Source organism: Schistocerca gregaria, chromosome 2 (genome assembly GCF_023897955.1).
Source record: "Schistocerca gregaria isolate iqSchGreg1 chromosome 2, iqSchGreg1.2, whole genome shotgun sequence".
NCBI lineage: Eukaryota > Metazoa > Arthropoda > Insecta > Orthoptera > Acrididae > Schistocerca > Schistocerca gregaria.
In genome coordinates this window covers 260,300,585-260,324,056 of record NC_064921.1, presented here as the reverse complement: position 1 = coordinate 260,324,056, position 23,472 = coordinate 260,300,585, and the positions used below count along the sequence as shown (strand labels likewise).

The window sequence follows — 23,472 nt, the reverse complement described above, 5'->3', positions numbered from 1 at the left end:
TCCCATCTATCCACCGGAGAGCACATGACGACATGTGTGGTAGTGACCACTTCCCCATCTTCCTGTCAGTGCCCCATAGTCAGGCCTACAGATGGCTGTGCTGATGGGCTTTAAACAAAGTGGACTGGGAAACTTTCACCTCTGCTGTCACATTTGAATCTTCCCCATACGGGAACATTGATGTGACGGTTGAGCACGTGACTACAACAATCCTTAGTGCAGCGGAAAATGTGATCCGTCACTGTTTAGGGTGCCCCCATCGAAAGGCAGTCCCTTGGTGGTCATTGGAAGTTGCTGAAGCAATTAAGGAGCTACAGTGAGCTCTACAGCGGCATAAGTGGCAGCCTTCCCTGGAACACCTCATAGCCTTTAAATGGCTCTGTGCCCGCATTCACTGACTTATTAAATGATGAAAGCAGGAGTGTTGGGAGCGAGGAGTCTCAACAGTTGGGTACAATACATCACCTTCCCAAGTCTAGGCAAGGATCAAACGTGTTTTTGTGTTCCAGACCCCAACAGGTTTTTCTGTTGTTAACATAAATGGCATGTTATCTATTAATGCAATTGGGATTCCCAAGCACTTTCCTGAGCACTATGCTCGAGCCTCTGCATTGGAGAGTTACCCACCTGTCTTTCCCACTCTCAAACGACGGCTGGAAGTGAAAGTCCTCTCGTTCACTACACGCCACAGTGTACCTAATAAAGCCTCATTTACAGAGTGGGATCTCCTCAGTGCTCTTGCACATTGCCCCGACACCACTCATGGACCAGATTGATTAAATATCTCTCGTCTGACTACAAGCGACATCTCATCATCATCTTCAACCAGATCGGGTGTGATGGCCATCTTTCCATCACAATGATGGGAGAACACCATCATTCTGGTACTCAAACCCAGTAAAAACCCGCTTGATGGCCATAGCTATCAGACCATCAGCAACCAACGTTCTTTGTAAGCAGCTGGAACATATGGTGTGTCGGCATTTGGATTGTGTTCCGGAGTCACTTGGCTTACTGGCTCCATGTCAGGGCAGCTTCCACCAGAGTCGCTCTACCACTGATAATCTCTCAAGTCTGCCGTCCGAACAGCCTTTTCCAGATGCCAAAACCTTATTGCCATTTTTTAATTTATGAAAAGCATATGACATAACCCGGCGACTTCATATTCTTGCCGCATTATATGAGTGAGGTCTCCAAGGTCCGCTCCTTCTTTTTATCCAGAATTTCGTGATGCTTTGTACTTTCTGTGTCCAAGTTGGTGCCTCCCATAGTTCCTCCCATATCGGAGAATGAGGTCCCGCAGGGCTCTATATTGAGTGTATCTCTATTTCTAATGGCGTTTAATGTTCTAGCAGCAGCTGTGGGGCCGTCCATCTCACCTTCTTTGTATGCACATGACTGCTACATTTTGTACTGTTCCATAATGCTTTGTGCTTTCTGTGCCCAAGTTGGTGCCTACCATAGTCCCTCCCATATCGGAGAATGGGGTCCCACAGGGCTCTATATTGAGTGTATCTCTATTTCTAATGGCGTTTAATGTTCTAGCAGCAGCTGTGGGGCCATCCATCTCACCTTCTCTGTATGCAGACGACTGCTACATTTTGTACTGTTCCACCACAGTGGTGCCTACATGGAGCCATCCACAAATGCAGTCATGGGCTCTAGTCCACAGTTTCCAGTTTTTGGCCACAAAGTTGTGTGTTATGCACTTCTGTTGGTGTTGTACTGTTCATCCGGAACCAGAACTTTACCTTAATGACAATCCACTCACTGTAGTGGAGATGTATCAATTCTTAGGACTGGTTTTCGACGCCCAGTTGACTTGGCTTCCTGACCATCGCCAGCTTAAGTGGAAGTACTGGCAGCTCCTGAATGCCCACTGCTGTCTGAGGAACACTAACTTTGGTGCAGATCACTCTACGCTGCCGCAGCTCTATAGAGTCCTTGTTCAATCCCACCTTGATTCTAGGAGTCTGGTTTATGTTTAGGCAATGCTCTCAGCATTGCGTTTATTCGACCCAGTGCACCACTGTGGTGCTCACCTAGCTGCAGGAGCTTTTAGAACGAGTCCAGTGACCAGTGTCCTGGTGGAGGCTGAAGTTCCTCCATTGCAGGTTAGGCGTGCACAACTGCTGGCCCGTTAAGTTCCACATCCACGGCGGTTGATCTTACACATTGGTGGCCCAGGTCAGGGCTTCCAATTGCAATTCGTGTCCAATCCCTTCTTTCTGAACTGGAATTCTTGTCCGCCTGGACCTTTCACATGGCCCTAAGGACTTATTTAACCCCACAGCTCTCCGCTGCCATTTCCTCTCAGTTCCTGACATGTACCGAGGCAATGAAGTGGTTTAACCGATGGCTCGATGGCTGATGATAACATTGGCTTCGTGTGTGTACGTAGAGGATATATTGAACAGCATTCCTTGCCCAATGGCTGCAATGTTTTCGCTGTCAAGCTGGTGGCTATATCTCGTGCTCTGGGGAGTTGTTTCTTCTGTGTAGTGACTCCTTGAACAGCCTACAAGCTATTGTTCAGTGCTACCCTCGTGATTCTTTGGTAACAATCATCCAGGAGTCCATTTATGCCCTGTAACAGTCCAATCGTTCGGTGGTGTTTGTCTGGCCCCCAGGTCACGTCAGAATCCCAGGCAATAATCTTGCCAACAGGCTACGTGGAAACCGCTTATGGAGATCGGCTTCTCTGCAACTGACCTGCATTCAGTACTATACCGCAAGGTTTTGCAGGTTTGGGGGGCGGAATGGCATAACCTCTGTATGCACGACAAACTGCGAGCCATTAAGGAGACTACGAATGTGCAGAAGACCTCCACGCAGGCCTCTCGCAGGGACTCTTTGGTTCATTGTCAGCTCCACATTGGCCACGCTTGGGTGATAGACATTTACGCTCTGCACCGCGATGACCCACCTCAGTGTCGGTGCAGTGCCCGGCTGGCAGTGGCCCATATGTTGTTTAGCTGTTCGTTTTTGTATGCCCTGCAATGATCTCTTCAGTTACTGGACTTGTTGCCATTAATTGTAGCTGACAGCACCTCATCGGCTACTTTAGTTTCAAGTTTTGTACGTGACGGTGGGTTTTATCATTCTATATAAGTTTTCGTGCATGTCCTTTGTCCATTTGTGTTCTCCAGTCTAGTGCTTTTAGGCTGGATGTTTTAATGTGTCCCAGAGTGGCTGTCTGGTTTTTATCCCTTCTACCTGTTTCTTGCATCTCTCTGTGATTTTCTTTTCCTGTTTCACCCATAATAGTGTTGGTTGTCCTTCTGTCCTTCTTTTGGTTCTTCCATTCTCCTGTTATTGTGCTGTAAGTCTCCTTTCTTTTCTTCTTGCCCTTGTGTAATTATTTTACCGGGAGCAAGGGACCGATGACCTTGCAGTTTGGTCCCTTTCCCTCCTCCTTTAAACCAACCTACCAACCAGTTCCCTTTCTCAGTGTTCCTACATAACTTGACCTGGTTATTCACCTAGTTTCCTGTATTCCTTGCATGTTATTTGCCTTGCCTTTTCTTTTTCATCCATCTTTTTTGGTCCCTCTTTGGGATCACATCGGAATCCCAGGAAACGAACTTGCCGACAGGTTGGCAAAACAGGCTACGCAGAAACCGCTTATGGAGATTGGCTTCTCTGAAACTGACCTGCATTCAGTATTACGCCGTAAGGATTTATAGCTTTGGGTGACAGAATGGCATAACCTCAGTACGCACAACAAGCTGCATGGCATTAAGGAGACTATGAATGTGTGGAAGAACTCCGTGCACGCCTCTCGCAGGGACTCTGTGGTTCTGTCAGCTCCACATTGGCCATACGTGGCTGATGCATGGTTACCTCCTCCGTCACCAGGACCCACCTCGGTGTCGCTGTTGCTCAAGAATGACGCTCATCCATCTCTTGCTGGACTGTCCACTTTTATCCGCTCTGCAGCAGACTTTTAACTTTTCCAGCACTCTACCTTCAGTGTTGGGCGACAATGCTGTAACAGCAGCTTATTTTTACATTTTATTCATGAGGCTGAGTTTTATCATTTGCTCTAAGTTTTAGCTCATGTCCTTTGTCCCCGTGTGTCCTCCATGCTAGTGCTTTCAGGGTGGAGGTTTTAATGTGTTGTAGAGTGGCTGGTTTTTCCTTTTTAACCTCATGGTTTAACCTCTTCTACTTGTTTCATGAGTGTTTGTTGTTTTCTTGTCCCCTTTTGTCATTTAAGTGTATGTTGCTCTTCAGTAGTTGTTGTGGTTTTTCCTTTCATTCTGTTTTGTGTTGTAAGCCTCATTGTCTTATTCTCACCCTTGTGGCAATGTTTCCTTCGGAACAAGGGATCGATGACCTCATAGTTTCCTCCCACTGGCATGCTCTCGCTCCCTGGCCTGAGATGTACCCCATTCTTTGGCACGTACCAGTGATGGGTCTCCTTCCCAGGACCGCACCCCCCTGGCTTCTCTCAGGCTAGAAGTCTGCTACCGCAACTGAGCCAAAGGCCACTCAGTCTGTGCACCCCAAGGTTGCCTGCTCTCTTTAGTCCCAGATCTTGCAGAAGCCTGCACTTCCTCCATACCTTGCCCTGCTCGACCTGTGGAAGAGAAGAAGAAGAAAAGTAAGACCCAGGACAAGGCCCCTCCCTCGTGACCCCAGAGGTGCTCCCCCCCCCCCCCCCCTCCCCCCTGCAGACTGGGTCTGATTTGTTTTTTATAAATGTCACCCCATCCTCATTGTTGACCGATGGTGACCCAATGACGTGATTGACTCCAGTCCTTTCGCCATCCAGTTGGATACCCGCTCTGTGCTTATTCAATGAAACAGTAGTGGGTGCTACCATCACTTCCCAGAGTTGCATTCTCTTATTTCCTTTTACTCAGCAGCTTGTATCATTCTGTTGGAGTCTTACTTTACCGGTGTTCACTCACTGACCTTTTGTAGCTCCTGTCAGAATCAAATCGTCGATATGAGGGTTTCTGATGGTGTTTGCACATTGGTCCATACGGATGCTGGTAGTACACGGATCCCCCTTTGTACCACATGGGAAGCAGTTGCCATCCAGGTCTACTTGGACAGCGGTCACAGGTCAAAATCTCTATCTCCCTTCTGACAGGCCACCTGCACCCGGTGCCATCCTTCAGCATCTCCTTCCTCCTTGCTAATTTTAATGCCTGTTATCCTTTGTGGGACATTGCTTTTTCATCTAATCCGGGGCTCCTAATCATTGACCAATTTCTTGCGGGCCATGACCTATGCCTTCTTAATGATGGTTCCTGCACTCATTTTAGTGCCGCATGTGGCACTCTCTAATTTGATCTCTTGCTCACTTCCCCTCCCCTTCTTCTTTCCTTACACTGTTCACCACATGACCTCTGTAGCAGGACCACTTCCTGTTGATTCTCTTGTTCCCTTCCCACCTTCTGATGACCAAGTTACCCCACTGGGCTTTCCATCGTGCTGATAGGCCTCTGTATATCTCTCAGGTCATGCTTACATCTTCTTTGTCAAGTTGTATTAATGAAGTTGTTATTGATGTGTCTGATAAGATAATCCACTCTGCTGGCATTGCTGTTCCCTGCTTGACAGGTCCCATTCACCGTCGGCCAGTTCCGTGGTAGAGCACGGCCATTGCCACCACCATCCATGATCCCATCGTGGTTTGCATCATCTTAAGAGGTACCTGTCCTGTGCCCATCTTGTTACCTTTAAACATCTTCATGCAATAGCCCGTTACTTAATCAAGCAGAGTAAGCAGTTGTGGGCTACACTCTGGACCCTTCAAGGTTTCCAGCGTCAGTCTGCCATTCCAGTCCATGCCTCTCAGGTAGCCAATGTACAGATCCATCCGTTCTCTGTTAACACCTGATGACCCATGTTCAATGGCATTGGCATTAGCCTCCTATCCAACCACCTTTCTCCTCCGGAAACAGCAAGCTAAAGCTTCCTGCTTATGTTTTACCCCTCTACAGTTTGAATCCTACAGTGAACCTTCTTGTGCCCCTCTCTTCTTTTCGCGATTAAGTCCCTGCCCCTGATTCCATACACAACCAACTGCTTCAGCACCTCAGTCCTCCACAATGGCAACATCTCCTGCAGGTGTTTAACCATATTTGGCTCCAAGGCATTTTCTCCTCTCAGTGGAGAGACAGTATTGAATTGCCTGTCGTTAAGCCCAACAAGGATCCATTGTCCCTTGGTAGTTAGCATCCAGTCGCCCTGACCAATGTTCTGCAAATTACTTGCATGGGTGGTGGCTCGTCAACTCAATTGGAGCTTTGATTCTTGGGATCTTTTATCTTGTTACCAATGCGGCTTTCAGCAGGGACGGTCTCTGCAGGATCATCTGCTTCGATTGGAAATCACAGTTCGCCAGGCCTTTTCTCAGTGCTGCCATCTTGTTACGGTTTTCTTCAGTATTCATAAGGCTTATGACACAGTGTGGCACCATCACTTCCTCCTTACTGTCCATGAATGGGGTATTTGGTACCCACTCCTGATTTTTATTTGCCAGTTACTGTCCCAGTGGTTGTTCAGACTTTGGGTTGGCACCATTCTCAATATTCCGCAGGCAGAGGAGAATGGTGCTCCACAGGGCTCCATATTAAGTGCCTTGCTTTTTGTCATTGCAATTAATGGACTTATGGCCTCTGCCAGACTGTTGGTCACCCCTGTTCTGCGTGCGGATGATTTCTGCATTTGGACTAGCTCCCACATGGTGGCCTCTGTGGAATGACAGCTCTAGGCTGCTACGCTGTGTGCTTCCACATGTACATACTCACTTGGTTAAGTTCTCTCCCTTAAGTCGATGGTGGTGTATTTTTGTTGCCGCTGTGTGGTCCATCTGCATCCAGAGTTCTTCCTTGATGCCCAGCACCTTAGCTTGGTTCCCCAGCTCCGTTTCTTGGATCTTCTTTTTGATGACAAGCTCAAGTGGTTGCCCCATATCCTTCATATGAAGATTGACTGTTTTCAGGAACTCAGTGTCCTTCACTCCCTCCCCCGCACCTCATGGGTCACGTTTCATTTGACCCTTCTCTGCCTTTACCGGACATTGGTTCTGTCTTTTCTGGACTACGGTTGTCAGGTTTATGGATCAGCTGCCCCTTCCACAGTGCTCTTCTTGGACCCGGTTCACCATCATGGCACCCATTTAATAGATGGTGCCTTTCACACTAGCCCTGTTGATAGACTTCTGGTGATGCTGGGGTCCTTTCCCTTTTGATTCGACCGTCCAGCTTGGGCTTTCCTATGCCATTACACCCACTTTCCCACTGCTCACCCGTTCCTGTTCTATTCTTTTTGTGACTTCGGGCTGTCGTCAACCCGCTGCCTGCCCTTGGGTGGGTTTATTGACAGGCACCGCTCATATCTCTCTGCCATGATTTCCATCTCCCCTCCTTGCTCACTTCTCCACATTTTCTCCCGACCCCCCTCCCCTCCTTGGTCATCCCCTCCTCGCCCCAGGGGCCTCACCACTCTTTGGTGTGTTCGTGCTTGGCTACCATGAGGCCCCAGCCTTTGCTTAATTTTGTTCCCTCCCGTGCTGCATGTCTGTCCTCTTGCTATCCTTTTTCCCCTCCCTTGGAGAATATGTCTGGGATGTTATTGGGAATGTTCTGCATTGTCTGTCACTGATGTAAGAACAGTCTCACCTTTGTTTTTCACTCCATTTTCCTTTCTATGTTTCCCTTCTCCTCTTGTTCCTCTGCTTCAGCGTTTGTGGTTCCTCTTTTCCTTCTTCCCCCCTGTGCACTCCTGAAGGCCGGCCCATGCATCTGACGTGTAACTGGTGACTAGGTAATGCGCAATTCCCAGCCCCGGGTCGACAGGTAGGGTTCGCACGTACCCCCTGGTACCTTCCCAAATTGCCGATTGGTCCCCCTATCAGGTGTTTGGGAGTTGTGACCTGAGGTATGAACAGTCACCTAAGGCGGGTGCGCCCCCATGTGATGGGAGCCCCCATTTGGAAGGAGCTCGCCTTCAGAGATGCTGCATTCATGGGGGATTTTCTCGCAGTGAGTCAATCACCTTCCCAATCAACGTTTACGAAACGTAAATGTGATGAGGCTAGTGATTCAAAGATCCTTCCCGCTGCACCACAGTTCCTCGTGATCTCATGTACTGAAGACGGTCAGGCCTTTGCCAAGGTAAATTTGTTACCATGCTGCTCGACAGTCTGTCTGAGTCCGAAATCTAATATTACCTCTCTGATCAAGGTGTCATTGCCGTCCATCATGTAATGAGAAAGGTAGATTCCTCCTTAGTGCCTACCTGCACTCTTTTTCCTCATCTTTGATAGAGTGGTGTTGCCATCCAAGATAAAAGTAGGCTATGAAATTATCACAGTTCTGGCATACATTCCGAACCCAATGCGCTGCTAACAGTGACATCGTTTCAACCACACTAGAACATCTTGTCCACACACAGCAAAATGTGTAACCTGTGCTATAATTGCACATGAGGGTGATTGTTCGCCTCCTTCTCCCCATTGTATCAACTCCAACGGTGGCCATGCTGCCTCCTCTCGGGATTATCACACGTGTCTTGATGAGTGAGTTGTCCAAGAGATCCGGGTGAAGGAAAAAGTGCCTTACCCAGTCACTCACAAATTACTGGCTAGTCACAAACCATGTGTTCTCTCATCTGGCACCTGTAGTTCTGTTCTTGTTACCCCTCGCTCCATGAAGTCCACCAAAGGCAAACGGTCTGCTCCTTTTCCATCTCGAAGACTCTCATCGACGGTGTCGCCCCATGGTTCCTTAGCCCAGCCAGCCTCCATATTGCCGTATGCACCACCAACCACTTTTCAGCATTGGACTCCACAGACCAACCACACAAGCAAGCCGATGCTTCTGTGAACCCCATGGAACAGGATCCTCCTGCTTCTGTGCCCTGTAGTGCCGACTCTACACAAGCTGTCACTCGGCAGCCACCGTGTTGACACCCCTACGTCTCCTCCTCCTCATGACTGTCCTCCAATGGAACGTATGTGGCCTTCGATCCACAAAGAGGATTTACAGCTGCTTTTAGCATCGCAGCATCCACTTGTACTCTGCCTTCAGGAAATGAAATTGTGCCCTCATGACCACTTTGAGCTTTCACATTTCTTACCGATTCATTTTGATATTCGCCATGAGGTTGGCATTCCATCTCATGGAGATATCATTGTTCTCATACGCGATGACATTCATAGTCAACCCAACTCCCTGACAACCCATCTTCAAGCTGTTTCAGTTTTGCGTTTTCGTTCCTTACCTGACATTTTCCCTCTGTACCACTTATGTCCCTCCATCTTTCAATGTCACCAGGGGAGACTTCTTTCAGTTTACTGGACAGCTACTTCCTCCGTTTTGCTACTTGGTTACTTTAATGCGCATCGTCCCCTTTGGGGTTCTCCCAGGACCTGTCAGAGAAGTGCCCTTTTGGCTGACCTTTGTAACCAACTTATCGTTTTCTTAACACTGGAGCACCCACTTTCCTTCTCAACTTCTCGTACACCTATTCCCATTTGGACCTGTCCTTTTGCACTGCCCAGCCTGCCCATCGTCTTGAGTGAACTGTTATTTCTGACACCTACTCGAGGGACCATTTCCTGTGTGCTATCCGTTTGCTGACTCCTACCCCATCCTCGTGCACACCCAAATGGCAGCTCACAAAAGCTGACTGGCAGCTTTACCCCTCCCTGGATACCTTTGAAGAACAAGATTTCCCCAGTAGTGATGACTAGGTGGAATATCTCACAAACATTACCCTTACTGCTGCAGAACATTCCATTCCTCACTCTTCCTCTTTACCACATCGTGTGCCAGTCCCTTGGTAGACGAAGGCATGCCGCGACGCATTTCGTGCATGGAGACATGCGCTGCGCATTTTTAACCATCATCCTATGATGGCAAACTGCATACGTTATAAACAGATGAGTGCAAAGTGTCTTCGCTTTCTTTGGGTTAGCAAATGAGCTAGCTGGATTTCATTCACTAGTTCTTTTAACAATTCCACCCCTTCCTCTCTTTGTGGGGCCAACCTCCGACAGCTCTCTGGAACCAAGATCCATTCCCCAATTTCTGGACTGACAGTAGCACACGATGTTATCGTGGACCTTGTTGCTATCTCCAAAACCTTTGGCCACCATTTTACGGAAGTTTAGAGCTACTATCACCCTGCTTTCCTCCATCAGATATGAGTGGAGGAAGCTTGAGTGATACCCTTCTCTTATCTGAATCGTGAGCACTACAATGCCATCTTTACTATAAGGGAGCTAGATCATGCTCTCAGTTCATCCCAATCCTCCGCCACAGGGCCAGACGCCATCCATGTTCAGGTGTTGGAGCACCTTTTTCTTGTGGGCAAGCACTTTCTACTTAACATGTACAATCACATCTGGACAGAGGTCACATTTCCCGTATGCTGGTGTGAAGCCATAGTCGTAACCATACCTAAGCCCAGTAAGTACAAAAACCTACCTTCTAGCTACTGCTGCATCTCTCTTACCAGCTGTGTTTGCAAGATGATGGAATGTAGGATTCATACCCGGCTGGTATGGTGGCTTGAGTGTGACAGTGTGGATTTCGAGCGCGGTATTCTGCAGTTGACCATCTCGTTATTTTGTCCACCCATCTCATGAATGCTTTTCTACAGCAATCCCAGACTGTGGCTGTGTGTTTTCGAGTTGGAGAAGGCCTACGACACCTGCTGGAGGACTGGTATCCTCCATACTCTTTACACGTGGGGCTTTCGTGGTCACCTGCCCTGTTTCCTTCAGGCATTTTTAAAATATCGAGTTTGCAAGGAGTGTGTGAGCTCTGCCATGTTGGACAGCTTTATCCAGGAAAACGGTGTGTCTCAGGATTTCCTGAGTGTCATCCTCTTTGCTATCCCCTTAACCTCATAATGGCATGTCTCCCACCGGGGCATATCCGGCTCCCTTTTTGTTAACTTTTTGCCATCTATTGCAGTTCTCCATGGACCTGTCTCACTGAGCGGCATCTTCAGCGATGTCTTTATTCCCAGAGCATCGACAATTGCTTTTGCTTTTCTACTGACAAAACTGTCTGTATGAATTTCTGGTGACACAAGTGGTTTCTCCCACCGTCTTCACATCTTGAGCCTGGTGCCCTTCCGTTTGTTGACACTACAAAATTCCTGGGGCTCAAGCTCAATAGGAAACACCTTCGGTCCTCCCATGTGTTTTGCCTGACAGCCCCGCTGTACACGTTTCGTTAATGTCCTACATGTCCCCAGTGGTACTTCTTGGGGTGCCGGTAGAAGCACCCTCCTCTGCTTGTAACGGTCCCTTGGCCATTTGAAACTCAACTACGGTGCTTTGTTTATGCGTATGCATGCCCATGCCTCATACACCGTCTCAACACTATCCACCATCATGGCATCTGTTGTTTGGCCACAAGCCCCTTTTACACTAGCCCAGTTGAGATTCAGTGTGCTGAAGCTGCTGAACTACCACTCACTGTCTTAACGCAGTGGCTTTCTCCTTAGCAGGTATGCATGCAGTTTGTCTGCCGTGTGTGGCCACCCATCCTGTGCCTCCTCCTTTGATGATTCCTTTGATCGTCAGATGGGGTGCGTCCCTTTTCTCTGTTATCTCCTTGAATCCACAACCATTGTGCCAATCTTGGTGGTGCTAATTGTTCAATTGTCATCTGGCTTGGGGAGGGGGGGGGGGGGCAGGGGGTTCTGCCACCTACATCCCATTCTCTGTGACCTCTTCAGCCTTTGTGGCCTTATATAAAATACCTTTTTGTTCAGTTATGAACTGCGCAGTCAAGGAGACTCCCGCCACATGGTGTTCCTCCCTCTGCCTCTCCCATCAGGAATCTACCATCCTCTGTCGTCTTTGTTTCAACCGTACTAGGTTGACCCATGGTTTTTTACTACACAAAAAGCCCCACCCCGTAAGTTGCCCCCCCCCCCCCCCCCTCTTGGTGATCCATATTTTGCTTGACTGCCCCCTACCTTTTGGTCCTTTGCACTAAATATACCCTCCCATCCTCCTTGTCCCAGGTGTTATCAGATGACCCTTGTAGGATTGTCTGTCCTTGGTTTTCTATGTGAAAGTGGTTTGCCCACTCAGGTTTAAGTCGTTGAATTTTCCTTTGGAATTGGAGTCCCTCAGTTAGCGTTTACATTGGTTATGGAAGCCTTGGCCTCGCCTCTACACCAGCAGGTTTCCCCCACCTTTTCCCTATGTTTTGTCTTGTCTTTTGTGCAGTTTTGCTTCTCATTTCTTTGTGGCTTCTTCCCCTGGTGCTCCTTTTGTTTTGTGATCATCGTATGGTGTGGGAATCAGGACAGGTCAGTGATGGTGCTGGAGCCCCTTTGCACACATTATTTCTGGGGCACCCCTGCTCTCCCTTTTTCCTCCATCCCTTTCCCTATTTTTTCCTCTTCCTGCTGCCCTGATGTTCCTTTTATATCCTTGTTTGGCAGTCGTCCCTCCCCCTTGTCTGGACTGTGCTGTTTGTGTTGCTCCCCTCCCTTGGTTTCTGCCACCTTCAATCATGGCACCAATGACCTTGCTGTTTGGTCTCCTCCCCCAACCAACCAACCAACCAACCATCTTACCGGCTACCTTTCACACATATAAAGGAAAAGTTGAAAACATCTCCCAGTCCTTCACGCTCATCACAATTGAATTATATGAGGAATGTAATTCTACACTTTCTCAGTGATTTGTTGACATCTTGAAGCATTGGGCATTCTCCTGGATGTCAGTGTTGTTATTGCACAACATTCCAACCATGTGACTTTTGATCTTCATGTGCTGCCTGAAACTGCTCATCTTGTGGAAAGGGTACAGTATTGTTTGAGATGTTGAAAGAAGTCCCGTGAGTTGCTGTGGTGAATACATTGTTGGGTATGCTGATACGGTAGTGTTGCTGACAGTTGGACACAATGGCATGCCTTCTTTGTGTACTTTTGGCAGTCCATATAGTCTAAGTGGAACTTGCACTCTTGTTCATAGTTGTTTAATGACATTGTCAGGTATTCCAGTTTTCTTCAAAAGAGCTGTGATCCTGTCCACTTTGTCCATAGGGTTACATTCCAAAAATCTATATGGTGGATCCTCTAGAAATTGGCACACTTTTTCATAATGATCGCAGCCTACTGCATACTGCAAAATGGCTATAGAGTTCCTTTTGTTTGCTGCTAACACCACGCTGCTACTGTCTCCCCACAGCCTCTTAATGCAACCCATTCATCACTCCAATTTTGGAGGCGTTGTCCTGCTGAGAACACCGCAGGTCTCCAGGTGAATTTCTTCCATCTTTGCGGGAAGTGTGTTGGTTTGGTTCCCCACCCCCTTAAACCAACCAACCACAGTCTGAGTGTTCTCTACCTGCTGTATTTTATTACTCTTGTACTCAAACGTTGCATACTGTGACACTGAGGCATTCTTCTAGGCATAATTCATTAGAGACCCACGTGCACTGTTGACCATGTCCAGATCTTCAGCTACCATGTATAGACGAAGGTGTAAAAGCCACATCTAGCCTGTGGTGCATATCTCAAATCGTCTCTGTCACAAGTGCCATGCTTGCTCAACATTTTATAATGCCCATCGCTCTATAGTTAATGTAATGGTTAATCCTGACTAAAATTAGTTCATCATCTCCATCTTGACATCCCAGTGGGAAAGTGAGAGAACTCAGCATTGTCCATTTCCTGTGTGGAAGTTTGACCAGCTTCTTGATATTTCAGTACATTTCCTCCCTGTAGAGTCTCTTAATGTGAATCTTCAAACTCTTCCGGTGGTCTGTTGACATCTTGAGGTGTCAGGTGTTGTGCCAAATATCAGCATTGTTCTTGCAAGATATTTTGACAATATGACTCGTTATCTTCATCAGGCACTGCCTGAGACTGCTTGGCAAGTGGTATGTGTCCCGTATTGATACCTATGGTCTTCCCCCTCCACTGTCACTACCAGGCATTACGCCTGTGGCCCGCATTGTCTAGCATTGTCCTTAGGTGTTCCCTCTTTGATCTGGAGTACCTGTCTGTAGGTCAGCATCCTGTTTTCGATCCACTGCAGTTTTAGGTGTTCTCTCTGTGACCCACTAGAAACATTCTTAGGCATTTCCTCTTTGATCCCATGTGCCAGACTAGGTGCTGGTATTTAATATTCAGTCCCATGCACCCAACTGCATGCTGGTGTTCCTTTTTTGGTCCAGTGTGAGCCTAGGTGTTCCCTTTGCGTTCCCCTCCTTTCCCCTGTGACATTTAATCTTCGGTCCAGTGTGCGTGATGCTCTATCTGGGATTTGTTTCCTGTGTCCACACTCACAGTATGACTTTTTGTGGAATTCTGCTGATGCCTCCATTGCATTTATATCAACTCCAGTGCAAGCTCCCATGCTCTACTGATTTGTTACCCAGTGGCATGCTTCATGAGGTTTGCCATCACCTGTATTTCCGTAGATTCTCTTGTAACATTGTCCCAGTATCTGGGCGCTGTTCCAGAACTCTCATTTTATCATAGTTCATGGAATGACTGAGTTCCAGACACTGCTCAGTAATGGTAGACAAGCACTCTGGACCAAAGTGGGTAATCCTAAGGATACCGCTACTGGGAACAGACCACAGATGGAAAACTGGAACTGTTCCACTTGACAAACTGTCTCAGATAGCACCTGTTTAAGATACCAGTTCATTTTTTTGAAATATCGTGCAAGAACAATGCTGGTATCCAGCAGAATACGCGACACCTCAAGATGTCATATGGAAGGAATCTTTCACTGGATGGGAACTGATTAAGACTCTTAACTTGTCACATGATATGGTCCCAGGCCCTGATTTGATCCATAATCAGATGATCCAACTTATGAATGTTGCTCAAAGACTCAATCTACTCAGGGTCTTCAAATTTGGCTAGAAGGTGTTTTCACTTCTCTGTGATGAGATAGTCTCATTGTTTCAAGTATGATGCTATGCATGGCTCTGTGCTGAGTGTTACATTATTCCTCGTTGCCTTCAATAGGCTAGTGACTTCCATTGGACTACTTTTGCATTTGGTTTAGCTCTCAACCTGTAGCATTGGCTGAACGCCAGATCCAAGGTACCACCCAAAGGGCGTCTGCTTCTACCCTTCCCCTTGGCTTCCAGTTCTTTCCCTTAAAAACACTAGTAATTCATTTCTGTCGTGCCATTGTCTATCGTGATTGTGAACTCTACTCGAGTGTTGTTAGGCAGTTCTGATTTTTTTGGGAATCTGCTTTAATGAAAAGTTGACAATGCTGCCCCATATTTTTCAACATGACTAGCATGTTTACAAAAGCTACATGCTCTCTGCTCCATGCCTACACCTTTTGGTGCACAGACCACAGTACTCACCTCAGTATTTACAGTGCTTTGACCTCGTCCCCGTTGATCTATGGTTGCCATGTTTCTGGCTCAGTGGCACCTTCAGCTTTGAAATTGTTGAAGCCAGTCCATTGTTGAAGAGTAAAACTGACTAAAAGATGGCTTCCAGACATGGCCCACAGAAAGTCTTCGTGCCGAAGGAGGATACCTCTCCTCAGTTCCGACGGTACCACCTCTTACTGACTTCCTAATCATCCAACTTATCAGATACTTTTTGCATACAAGGGTCATCAACCGTCTGACATCCATCCATGGATGTGATTACCATTTGGAATGTATCTCGGGGCCCTCTCCATAGCTGTACTGCTAGATGGCAATTCCATTGTTCTCCAGTGATGAACTCAAATTTGTCACAAATCAGCCAATTTTCACGAAATATTTATAAATTATAGATACAAACCTTCCTGATGATTCAATTTATCTGCTTATCAAAACTAGATCAAAATCCCTACGGTAGTTCCAGAGATTAACCACTACATTCAGACAGAAGTGAGTAGCGAACTTCAATTCAGACATTATGAAAATAAATAGGAGTGGTAAAACAGAGGCACTGAAAGCAATATTGATGTCAGGGGTGGTAAATAATTTCTAGAGAAATAAAAGTATGTGGGTTAGGCCAAGACAGTCAGAGCAGATGAGGGGTCTGCCAGAGCTCACTTGTGACAGGAGAAACACCACCTACATCCTTGCCCCCATCATCCTGATTAACGGCGACAACAGAGAGTAAAAAAGCCTTTTAGCTGGAAGATTCGTAACAGTGAAAATGAGAAAGCTAAAGATGTAATAGTTATCGATTCAACTGATAATAATAAAATAAAGTGAGAGAAATAATCTGGCCAATTGGTCAGAAGGACCAGGCAAGGGCACTCCCTCATCCACCCCTGTTTCACTTCCGGGGCTCTGCATGCAATGGAGGTCATCCATTGAAGTGCTACCCCTAACATGGAAAATGGCTGTTCATATTATTTTCCCCCCTCTTTGTCTCTAATATTGGTGGACAACTATGGACAGCTGAACTGGTTCTCTGTTTCTCCATGAAACTGGTTTGTTATTCGCAGTTATAACATTTTAAAGGACTTTGAGGTGGGGCCAGATAGGTTGGGGTTATGGTGTCTCTTGCCACTTGCTGGGTCTTGGGGCTCTTGACACTGTCTTTTGCCTGTTGCCTTGGTCATCCCTTTTTTGGTTTATGTTAATTGCTTTTAGATGTGGTTAGCTGCTATTTCCTGCCTTATTCTATTTTCCATGTTAGGGGTAGCGCTTCAATGGATGGCCTCCATTGCATGCAGAGCCCCGGAAGTGAAACGGGTGGATGAGGGAGCGCCCTTGCCTGGTCCTTCTGACCAATTGGCCAGATTATTTCTCTCACTCTATTTTATTATTATCAGTTGAATAAATAACCATTACAGCTTTAGCTTTCTCATTTTCTCTGTTACGAATCTTCCAGCTAAAAGGCTTTTTTTACTCTCTGTTGTCGCCCTTAATCAGGATGATGGGGGCTAGGATGCAGGTGGTATTTCTCCTGCCACAAGTGAGCTCTGGCAGACCCCTCATCTGCTCTGACTTGTCTTGGCCTAACCCATATACTTTTATTTCTCCAGAAATTATTTAAGACCCCTGGCATCAATATTGCTTTCAGTGCCTCTGTTTTACCACTCCTATTTATTTTCATAATGTCTGAATTGAAGTTCGCTACTCACTTCTGTCTGAATGTAGTGGTTAATCTCTGGAACTACCGTAGGGATTTTGATCTGGTTTTGATAAGCAGATAAATTGAATCATCAGGAAGGTTTGTATCTATAATTTATAAATATTTCGTGAAAATTGGCTGATTTGTGACAAATTTGAGTCCATCACTGGAGAACAATGGGATTGCCATCTAGAAGTACAGCCACGGCATCTTCAGACAGCAGTGAAGATTAAGCAGAACCCTAGGCAGTGATCCAGCGCATGCCTCAAACCTGAAAGGTCGCAGGATCGAATAACGGCCAGACCACAAAATTTTAAATGTATTTTAACCTAGCATTAAACCTCCCAGTGATTCACCAGAACTGAAATGTGGTTTGGATTCCATGCTAAACAATAGGTCTCTCTCACCAGAACTGAAGCAAATTAAAGTTTGGTGGTTTAGCAGTAGCTCTAAGGTTCGCTGTTGATAATTAAGAACTTGCATGATCAAATCCTGGTCACATCATGTAGTTTAGTCTCTGTTTTTTAAACTACCAGTCACGTCTTAATAGTGTGGAAATTTGCCACAAATGAAATGTGTAGGTCACCATTTTCTGGTTGGATAAGTGACCACAGAGATTCAAGTTGCTGAAGTTATGCCCATTTGTAAGACTTGCTCTTCAATATTGAGCTATTATTATTATTATTATTATTATTATTATTACCAGAATCTGTTCACATGTACATATATTCTTGTATATATGTTATAAATTAATGAAGGCTAAACTCAGGAACTACTGTGGGGTTTTTGATAATATTTTCACAAATAGATGCACTGATTCATGAGGAAGGTTTGTGTACATGATTTATAAATATTTGGTGCATATTAGCTGAACTATGACGACTCATTGTCCCCCACCATGGTTTTTTTTTCTATCTGTATGTGAAGACTACTCTCAGGATCTACTGTAAGGATTTTGATACTCGCTGTGCACTGGTGCCTCTAGGCAACTTATTCAGCGGTAGGTACTCAGTGCTACCTCTGTGAGGCCAAGGTGGGTTGCTAGTACTTCCATAATTTGATCAAATTTTTAGCAGATATCATTAACTGCCGATGAACTACCCCATGGCTGAGGAGTGATGATCTCGCTATTTAGTCCCTTAACTCCAACCAGCCAACGACTTTGTGATTCACTGGAGCACCTACTTAGGGACCTCAATACCAATTACCAAGCCATCGTGTAACAGAGAACCCTCATCCCAGAAATCTCTGCACCAGGCAGTGGCAGCAGGAGCCTTGGACTGCAGTTTCCAGGGCTGCCCAATCTTACAGTTGTACCCCCACGGTGGATAACCTTTTGCAAGATTTCTGATGCTCTGAAGGAATTAAGGAGAAGGAAAAGGAAGCTTGGGGGAAGGCTGCTTTTGTGACCCTTGAGCTTCAGATTCCCCTTCCCCTCCACCCCCACCCCCCCTCTTTCACATGGTGATGTTACATCCTGATGAATTACAATATCATTCTGAAGCATGACATGTCCTCTTGGCCCCTTCACACATAATCAAGGTGCACTTTAATGTGATGATTCAGTGGAACAGAAACGGACATTACTGTCGTCCTCCTAAATTGCAAGGACTAATATCTTCCTGTAGTGTGACCTGTATTGCTCTCCATATATCAATTCTCCAACCCTTTACCATACCTTCTTCTTGAACTGTATTGACCCCTACAGTTTTTCTGGAAGGATGTGTATGTCGATTTACAAAGATGTTGCCAGTGATTGCATTACGTTGCTTACCACACTAGAAGTGAAAGCAGTGCAAGTGTGAGTCAGCCCAGCGATTACCATTTGCAATGTTTATTTGCCCCCGGGCAGGGCACTTACATAGTAAGAAATCTCTCACCCCTCCTTTTCTCCTACTTGAGATTTCAGTATGTACCCCCTGTTGGGGACTACCACGTCTTCTGACTGACCATCTTTTCTGATCTTTATCTGTCTCCCCTCAATGATTTTATCCCTGCCCAATTTAGGCCACAAGTAGCTCCTTTTTGGTTATTGGCTTTATGATCTCTTCCCCCAGTCATGTGGCTTTGTTACAGTGTCACTACAAGATAATCTTCGCCACTCTGATGGCATTTCAGTACTCCTTCCACTTCTTTGCCACCACCGCCAGACAAGTTGCTGTGTTGATCTCTGAAGGACTAAATGATGTTGTATAATTCTGCTATCACCTTCGTTCCTATCTACATCAGATGTAAAGTGCCATCTCCCCCCCCCCCTTTCCATCTGGACCTCTGCCCAACTCCAGCTGCACCTAGCTGCGCTGCCCTCTCCTCACCACGTCTCTATATGCTCCCATCAACAGCACTTTATTGTCCTCACCCATACCATGCTCTCCTTCCCCTCCCGGCCATAGCCTCCTCCTTACTCCTTCCTTATCCCAACCACCCCTTCTTCCATCATGCACAGTTGCTCGTCTGGCCCAGACAGCCAGAGACAGTGGTCTTTTGTGTGTGTGTGTGTGTGTGTGTGTTTTAGAGAATTGCCTTGAGGCCAAAATCTTGTGTGTTTCATAGTTGTTTGTTCTGCTTGTCTGCAACTCATCCCCTCTGTGTGGTGAGTAGATCTGTCCTTTTCATAATGTTGTCATTATTCCATTCTGGATTTTTCATTGTTTGTGTTAAATACTTAATTTGTAATATATTCTAATCGCAGACGAACAGCCATCACCCAAGTATATTTATTCTTTAGATGCTTTGGAGCGATAACTTTATGCTGTGAGATCATATGTTACAAGCAATTCCATTTGCAGGTTAGTTTATGATCGTGAGACCGGTAAACCAAAAGGTTATGGATTTTGTGAATATAAAGATCAAGAGACTGCTCTTTCTGCAATGCGAAATTTAAATGGCTATGAAATAGGTGGACGTACTCTGCGTGTTGACAATGCCTGCACAGAGAAGTCACGTATGGAGATGCAGAGTAAGTAGTCACACCATATCTCAATTATTATAATTATTTTATTTATAAGTGATTTCAATAGCTAAAGTATTTCATTATGAATAATCATTTTTGAAAACATAAAGTAACTTTTAATTAATTTTCAATCTAAATCAGTACTTAATAAATGTATTAAGTGAGACCTTTTCATTTGATAGAAAATATTATCTGAGTAAGAACAATCTGGTAAACTGGCTGTTTTCAGTTGTATTACAAGATTTAGGTTTTCCGTGATTTCCCTAAATCACTCCAGGCAAATGCTGGGATGGTTCCTCTGAAAGGGCACGGCCGACTTCCTTCCCTAATCCAATGAGACCGATGACCACGCTGCCTGGTCTCCTTCCCCAAAACAACCAACTATTACAAGATTAAGCTGCAAATGTTTAATTTGTGTTAATGTTTGGTGTTATTCTCAAATTGTTGGACTCTTATCCAGGCACCAATTAATTAGTACTGTTAATTTTCTCATTTGTTATTTGTTCTTTGATGCTACGAATATGAATAGTGGCACAGTTTTCTAATGTAAATGGTTATGTTGATAGCAATACCTGCCTGCTATTGTCCAGGTTGCAGCTGTTTCCGATTTCTTTATTTAGTTTTATGTCATCTACATATACGAAGAGCAAAATAAAGCTGGTCCAGAAAGTATTTCGTGCTTTGTAAGGTAGGCAGGCCAGCTTACATCATCTTCACCCAAGGCATGAAGTATTTTACAGGCCAGTTTTATTTTGCCAGCCCTGTGTAGCAGTCACCCCTCAGGTCAGAATTTTTAGTGGGCATGGAGGCTGAGCAGGTGAGATGGTGGCACTGCAGGTGCAGGAGGCCGAGGTCGGGAGCTGCTGTGCATGGTGTTGTCTGCCCTAAAGCACCAGTGAAACAGCATTGTCTGCCCTAAAGCACCCGTGAAACAGCATTGTCTGGAAACATATTTCTTGCTTGTGATTTTATAGTAGGAATTGTCATCTTTGGCATGTTGGAAGGCATGTCAAATCGCACACTTGAGTGCAACAAGGAATGTGGACACATTGCTTTGACGATTGTGGCCACGGTGATCAGGATCTGATGGCAGTGTCATGCAGATAGTCTGTAGGCATGAGCCTACTGTAGCTTGTCAGCAGTTTGTGCAACTCACCTCAGCGCTCTCAGAGATGGACCTTCAAGTAAGCAGGTGCCAGTAGCATATCACAGACAGCGGGTGTGATTAAAGCGGAAGTCTCGAACCCAAATGGCAGCACGACATACAGCCAGGGAGGCACTAATTGGGTGCCTTGCTCAACATGTAAAAGACGGTAGCTTACAGCCACTCGATATGATCCTTCATGAAGGAAGGCTGAGGCTCGCACGCATCTTCTGTCAGTGATGGTGGTGACGAAACAGCAGTGGCAGCTAAGTTTCACTACAACCGACTGGCCACAGCCTCGGAGGCGAAGTCTTCTCTCGGCAGCAGGCAGCAGATCATGATTCACCAACCAATTTATTCTGTAACATCAGAAGTGGACATGCAGATGGGATGACCGGATACTGACCCTGAAATGGGAGTATTTAAGTTGGACATAACATCATTGTGGCTGGGGATGCAGTCATTCACCCTCATTATCTGGAGGTGTCTGCACACTTGGCCCCATTGTGGTGGCTCAGTTATTGTCAGTTTTGATGCCTTCGCACTTTCAGTCAGTGCTAAGAAATTATGGAGAAGCTGAGCTAGGATTTCACTTGCTGTGGCTCAGTCTTGCAAGTGTCACAGAATGACGCATCGAATGCTGTCAGATTATATCATTCGTACTCCTCGATTACTGCTCAGTTGGTGTGAAAATGTATTTTGAGTGGCACCCAGCCTTCTGCAACAGTGGCACTCTTTGCATGTCCGAGATACTGCTTCTGATGCACGGAATGAGCCAGATATGATTCTGTGTCATCTGTGCCAGGTAGTATTTTCAAAAATTTATATTTGCACCCAGGAATTGGATCTGCTGTTCAACAATCCTCTCATCTTCAAACATTCATCAGGAATTTTATGCTGGCATCATCCTAGAACAACTTCATTTTGCATAAATTACATTGACACTGGTTTATACAGTATAATCTCGGTTAACATCTTACGAGAGTGAGTTACGTTACTTGTTTTCACATAAATATATGTTTTATCTCTAATATGACCGAGGTCTTTCTTGTTCTACTTGCTATAATTTAATTCTATATATTGACACAGTTTGTTGCAATTCCTACTTCGTAGTTACGGCATCAAGCCTTTTTGTGGGGATCTGGTGCAGAGATAGGTCAGGAGGATTGGCAGTCTTGCGTCTCAATTGTAGGTAGAGTACACAAGTTCTTCTAAAGAAGCATGGCTATGCTAGTAGTAGAAACACTTATAGTGGTGATATTCTGATGATATGTTTCCTGGAAATGTTGGATATGTTTGAAAGTCTGTTCCGTAGTAATACACCCTTTTTTTGGAGGCAGTTAGTCCATCGATCAAGTGTAGAAGTTCTGGACTCAAATGTCCTGTTTTGGATAAACAGGATATTCAAAAGTTTTTTGCCTAGTATAACATGATCATGGTCATACTGGTAATAGTTACAGGTAACAGATAGTTGAGCTTATACTACATTGTAAGTCATGCCATTGATCAAGATACCATTATCTTGAAGTTCCATCCATTTCATGCCCCTAAATTTTCCATTCTCGTAACAGTTGATGATCACGATCTGTGACATAAAGACTGAGTAAATCCAGTGGGTACCTAGTTCCTGAAAATGTGGTTGAGGCTCGAGCACTTCCCTGTGACATTTTATTGTGTCAGGTTCACCTCTTAACAACTGAGCCTTGCACAACCGTGCATCATTTTGGCCTATAATGGTCAGACAAATGGTAACGCTTCCTGTTCTTCTTTCTCGCAACTCCTGTGTCATCAGACAAATGGTAACACTTCCTGTTCTGCTCTCTTGCAACTCCTTTGTCATAAGAGCATGTGTATTTCCTTGTTCCAATATCCCTTCATCTGTAATCATGGTTTTCCATTACATCGGGTATGCAGTGTTGGGTAACTTGGGTTATGGGTAATGCATCCCATGCAATGCTTCCATAGCGCACTGGTCACAATCCTGCAAATGACCCACTTTGTTACATAAAGCATAATTATTGACGGTATGCTTGTGGCTACGGTTAGTACATGTCCTATCTATATCCCTTTCATCCAAAATACACAATATGGCGATCATGAAGCCCTTTGCTAGACTTTAATTGTTCTTATCAAAATCGTCGAGTGTAACTGGAACTGTACATTCACCATTCACATTACTTTTGCATGCTACTGTTCTGGTCACAAAACAGTGCATTGCGCCCAAACTTACAAGTATCTCAACCACACACAACATCTCTTGTGGTAATTCTGTACCTGCAAAGACCTAAACTAATTCCCCCGTCCCTGACAGTACATTATCATT

The 23,472-nt window shown here is 45.6% G+C and overlaps 1 protein-coding gene across 3 annotated transcripts in view; it reads left to right on the top strand.

The window, feature by feature from the left end:
- LOC126336832 (cleavage stimulation factor subunit 2 tau variant) overlaps nucleotides 1-23,472 on the top strand; it is a 134,540-nt gene that overhangs the window by 60,980 nt on the left and 50,088 nt on the right. For all 3 annotated transcript variants that reach the window (XM_050000906.1, XM_050000905.1, XM_050000904.1), the window contains one exon: nucleotides 19,842-20,011. In XM_050000906.1, coding sequence (XP_049856863.1) covers nucleotides 19,924-20,011 — 88 coding nt within the window. In that variant the 5' untranslated portion in view covers nucleotides 19,842-19,923. The remainder of the gene's footprint in view (nucleotides 1-19,841; nucleotides 20,012-23,472) is intronic.